At 39.6% G+C, this 4910-nt stretch overlaps 1 protein-coding gene across 1 annotated transcript; it reads right to left on the bottom strand.

The window, feature by feature from the left end:
* Positions 1 to 1257: 1257 nt before the first annotated feature.
* LOC119300474 (zinc finger MYM-type protein 1-like) lies at positions 1258 to 3781 on the bottom strand. The gene is made up of 3 exons (XM_037577419.1): positions 3400 to 3781; positions 2279 to 3273; positions 1258 to 2187 (listed from the first exon to the last, which is right to left on the bottom strand). The coding sequence occupies exons 1-3, from the start codon at positions 3779 to 3781 to the stop codon at positions 1258 to 1260; spliced, it is 2307 nt and encodes a 768-aa protein (XP_037433316.1).
* Positions 3782 to 4910: the final 1129 nt, after the last annotated feature.

Below are 4910 nucleotides of genomic sequence, written 5' to 3'. Positions count from 1 at the left end.
ATTACATGAATTTAAAAAAACCACAGGAACTTTAAAGAAGTACGTGGATTTAAAAAAAAGTAAGTGAACTTGGAAAAAGTACGCAGATTTGGAAAAGTACACAAATTTTTCAAAAAGTTCACGTATTTGAAAAAAATACCCGAATTTGAAAACATTAAACGGACTTGGAAAAGGTATGCGAATTTGAGTCGGCACGGTCAAAACCGGGTTGGGACAACACCAAAACCAGTCAAAACCGTGACCAGGATGAATCTTGGCCGGTTTCAGTAGTTAAGGGCACAAGTTGTCCGGTTTTGAAGTTAAGGGAGCAAATCTAGACTTCGCCAAGAATTAAGGGATGAAAAGTATACTTTTCTCTACATATAATATAGCCATATATGTAGATGTTCAACCTGTCTATATACAGTACAAGATTGATCGCTTTCAAAATGCTGGGAGCTTAGAGAGGGACGTTTGAAAACTGAGAGATCGAAGAGTGTGGAAATGGCCACGTCGGTCTTGTTGTGGGATGGGACGTGATCGTGCATGACGCGCTCACTCGAGCCGCCAGCCCCTACTAGCTTGCCTATGGCTAACTACTAGCCCCTCCGTCTGAAAATACTTATTATCAAAATGGATAGAAAAAAATATATGTAGAATTAAAATACATTTAGATATATCCACTTTTATTTATTTTGGTGGCAAGTATTTCTGTACGAAGGGAGTACGAGTTATGACTACAACCTCCCAGCCTCTTCAGAGCTCTGAGATCACCTGATGAACGCTACTAGATAAGAAGATTCCAGCACCAATCACACAGAAAAGCATCCCAGCAGTATAATAATACGGGCACATGCGTCCACGGTCCATGAAGACGGCGACCACCCACTACTAGTTAGTCGACGATGATCGATCGTCCATGCACGTTCTCTCGCTCGCTCGCCAGCCCGTTCTATCTCCCATGATTGATCGTCTGATGTGCTAGTATCTAATGGCCAGATCATGTGCCCGACCTCTAGGCGCCACAACGCCTGCTTTAAACAATGGCGACACCTGATAAAAGGTATACTACCTATAAGGCCGGGCGGACAAAATCCGGGGCCCTATGCCAAACTAAAAAATGGGGCCCTATCTCACTAAAAAAATAACCTAACGAGTAATTATAATGTATATATTAATATATATCAAACAGATTTTTTTCATAATATATATAATATAATATCTTACATAACAATTGGACATATAAAAAATCATACCTATTCAACTCCCGGCTGCTATTTATTTGAAAAACTTCATTCTTTTAGTATTCTTTGATATGAAATCTTCAATGATATCCTCGTAATCGATCTTCTCCAACACTTCACTCTCAAGTGCTATTGTGGCCAAATCATTGAGTCTTTGTTGTGTCATAGTAGTACGCATATAGGACTTCAATAGCTTCAACATAGAAAAACTTCTTTCTGCCGATGCAACTGTCACAGGAATGGTCAACAGAACTCTATATGCAATACTTGCATTGGGAAAACAGTCATGCCGCTTTAAAAAGTTCAGAATTTCAACAGGTCCGATATTTTCTTTTGGCATGAAATTTTGAAGGAACTTCAACTCAACAAACAGATCATTGGCATCAATATCAGATTGTTTATCCTTCATAAGGGCAGCCTCAAGATTAACACAAGAAGATTTCAAACTATCCTTATCCGATGAACGCAATGTTTCAGAGGTAAATAAGAAACCAAAAATTTTCTGGTAACCTTGATATTGCTCAAATCTCCTTGTGAGTGAGGAAATTGCTTGATCGACAATTGGTGTAAAATAGTTGATTCTAAATGATTCCTCTGCAGACAGTGTGGCACTATTTGTGTCATTTGGGTTCTCATCATACTGTTTCTTTCTTTTAATTTCTCTCCTTTTACGAAATGTTGCACCAATATCCATCTCAAGTGCAATTTCTTTGGCTATCTCCAATGCTTCTAAGAAACCAGTTTCCCTGTACCCCTCGAAGAAAGAAATTAGCCCTTTCACTTTCTCATTAGCAACATCAATAAGCATATCCTTTGTTTGCAAGTTTTTCCTTACTAAATTAACAGCAAACAATACCTCATACCAAATGACTATTGCCATGATAAATTCATACTCTCCAAGTTCATTATTTGCCAAACCTAGATCCTCACTGCTTGCCTTTGGATCACTATCAGTTTCAGATACCTGAAATTAAAAGAAGTCCATAAATGTTATGGTTGGATGTAGTCAAAGCCTAAAGGAATTACATCACTATTAATATGAACATATTGGTTACCTGAAGTAGAGCCTCCCGAATGTCTGAACACTGAAATCTGATAGCTTTAACACTTTCAACACGACTCTCCCAACGCGTAGCGGACACAGACTTGAGAGTCAATCCTGATACGTTTTCTTTCAAAATATGCCATTTCTTAGTAGAATTGGAAAAAATTGTATAGATGCGTTGGATGATTCCAAAAAAGTCCTTTGCTCTACCACAAGTCTTGGCCATATCGCAAAGTGTTAAATTAAGGCTATGACAACCACAAGCAGAATAAAAAGCTCTAGGATTTACATCCAAAAGTTTCCTTTGTACCCCTTGATGTGTTTCTTTCATATTTGATCCATTATCATAACCTTGTCCTCGCACATCATTTATATCAAGATCAAGGAGTTTTAGCTCCTTCTCTAGCACATCGAAAAGTCCTTGGCCAGTTGTATCATTTACATCTAGAAATCCTAGAAAGGACTCTTCTATGCAAACTTGACTTGAAGATGAATCCACATATCTTATAATTAAAGACATTTGCTCTTGGTGACTTGCATCAGGGGTACAATCAAGTATGGCAGAGAAATACTTTGAGCTCTTTATTTTCTTGATAATTTCAGACCTAATAGAAGAAGCAAGCAAGTGTAGCAATTCATTCTGAATCTTATGATCAAGATAATGAGCATGAGTTTCTTCATTTGTAATACGACGAACATGCTCCTGAATAACGGGGTCAAATTCAGCCAACATCTCTACCAAACCCAAGAAATTACCATTGCTATCTTCATACAGCTTGCCATTAGTACCACGGAATGCTAGATTATGCTTTGCAAGAAATTTTACAATGCAAACAATTCTGAATAATACCTTTCTCCAATGGTCCTTCTCTTTCTCAAGTTGTCGTTGAGCAGCTTTATCAATAGTTTGATGTTTTTCCAATCTACTACGCAACTCATACCATTTAGTCATACTCGAAACATGATCCACACTTCTCTCATGATCTTTTAGTCTGTTGGTCATATGTGACCAATCATTACAGCCCTCATTTGCCAACTGACCTTTCCGATGACCTTTTGTAAATAATTTACAACCAAAACAAAAGACTCTATCAAGTTGTTCAGAATAGACAAGCCAGTCTCTATCACAATACTCTCCATTTGATAGGATTCTAGTATAGAATACTGAAGTAAACCTTTTACGATATCTATCTTTGGGACCTTTAACTGACTTGTCTATTTTTGGACCCTTCTGTGCTAAGATATCAATCTGTTTAGAATTAAGAGGATCCCAGTTTCTTGGATCAAATATATCAGACCGAGAAGAATCATCAACATCCTCATGAGGTGAACTATTCAAGTTAACATCAATATTATCTTCCTCTACATCCATATTATCTGTCTCTGTATGACTATCTCTAGAATCATTGTAAGGAACAATTGCAAGTGCAAGGGTAGAAGGATCCGTAGACTGATTACCAGATGTCAGATGACACTTGCGGTGCCTTTTTTTCACAATAACAAATCTGTCCATACCACCTTTATAAGATTTATTAATTAAATTTTCTTCTTCTACTTTTTTCTTGCGCTTATAGGCACCTGACTGATGTTTTCCCATGATGACTCAATCTGTATTATTGAAACACAAGATAAAGAAGATGAATAAAATAAAATTGAATTTATACGTAGCATATATCAATTGGACATCATGCGTCAATGCTTGGGAATTAGACGAACCGTCTAACTCACCTAATTTTCGGTCTTGTGATCTTTATTCTTTAACCGGGGAGGTAAGAACCAATCTCTAATGAAGTAACGATCCCTGTCAATAAATAATTAGAAAATTAAGAATTAAGATTTATGAGTAGGAACCGAAGTTAACCAAAAAGAATGACTCGCTAAGCACGGCTAGCGTCGGTGACCGATCAATCCGATGAGATGACGTCGACGAGTCTGAAATTTAAGAAAGGAGTCAAGGAAGTCAACGGCGGCACCGCAGCAGTGGCCTGTCGCTTAAGTCGGCCTGAATCCAAAATTGGATCGGTCTAAGGAGTAAGGACCAGGGACCGAGCGAGAGCTGCCGAGGAAGGAGGCGGAATGAGGCGTCGACGTGACGACGTCAAGGGCTCCAGGCGTGAGGCGTCCAGCCGTCGAGGGCTCCAGCGATCCGATCCCTGCAGGCTGTAGCGATCTAATGTTTCCTTTTTTTTATGCTAGCGATCTAGTATTTTTAGATATAACGTAACTAATTAGCGATGCCCTCGTCGCCTTTTTTTTTCTGAGTGTTGCCTCGTCGCCTGATCTCGTAGCGATCTGGAGGAGTCCTAGCGCTTCGTCCGCTCGCTCTCGCTCGATGGGCCTAGTCGGTCGCCGCTCGGCCCAGTTATGTTTACTGTTACTATACACCTATATAAAAAAATATGGGGCCCCTCAGAATTTTGGGCCCTGTGCGGGCCGCATCTTTGGCACCACTGTGGGCCCGGCCCTGCTACCTATGTGTATGGACGAATATGTACGTGCTGTATACAGTGGATGTGTGCGCTTTAAGCTCCTTGCTATGGCCGCTGTTTAGCTGGCTCTATATATATATCTGCTCCTCCTGGACGATGATTGGAGAAGAAGGAGCCTTGCAATTGCTAACACCTGGCATGCATACATACAAT

This window comes from Triticum dicoccoides, chromosome 5A (genome assembly GCF_002162155.2).
Source record: "Triticum dicoccoides isolate Atlit2015 ecotype Zavitan chromosome 5A, WEW_v2.0, whole genome shotgun sequence".
Taxonomy (NCBI): Eukaryota; Viridiplantae; Streptophyta; class Magnoliopsida; order Poales; family Poaceae; genus Triticum; species Triticum dicoccoides.
This window is presented reverse-complemented; position numbering and strand designations above follow the sequence as displayed.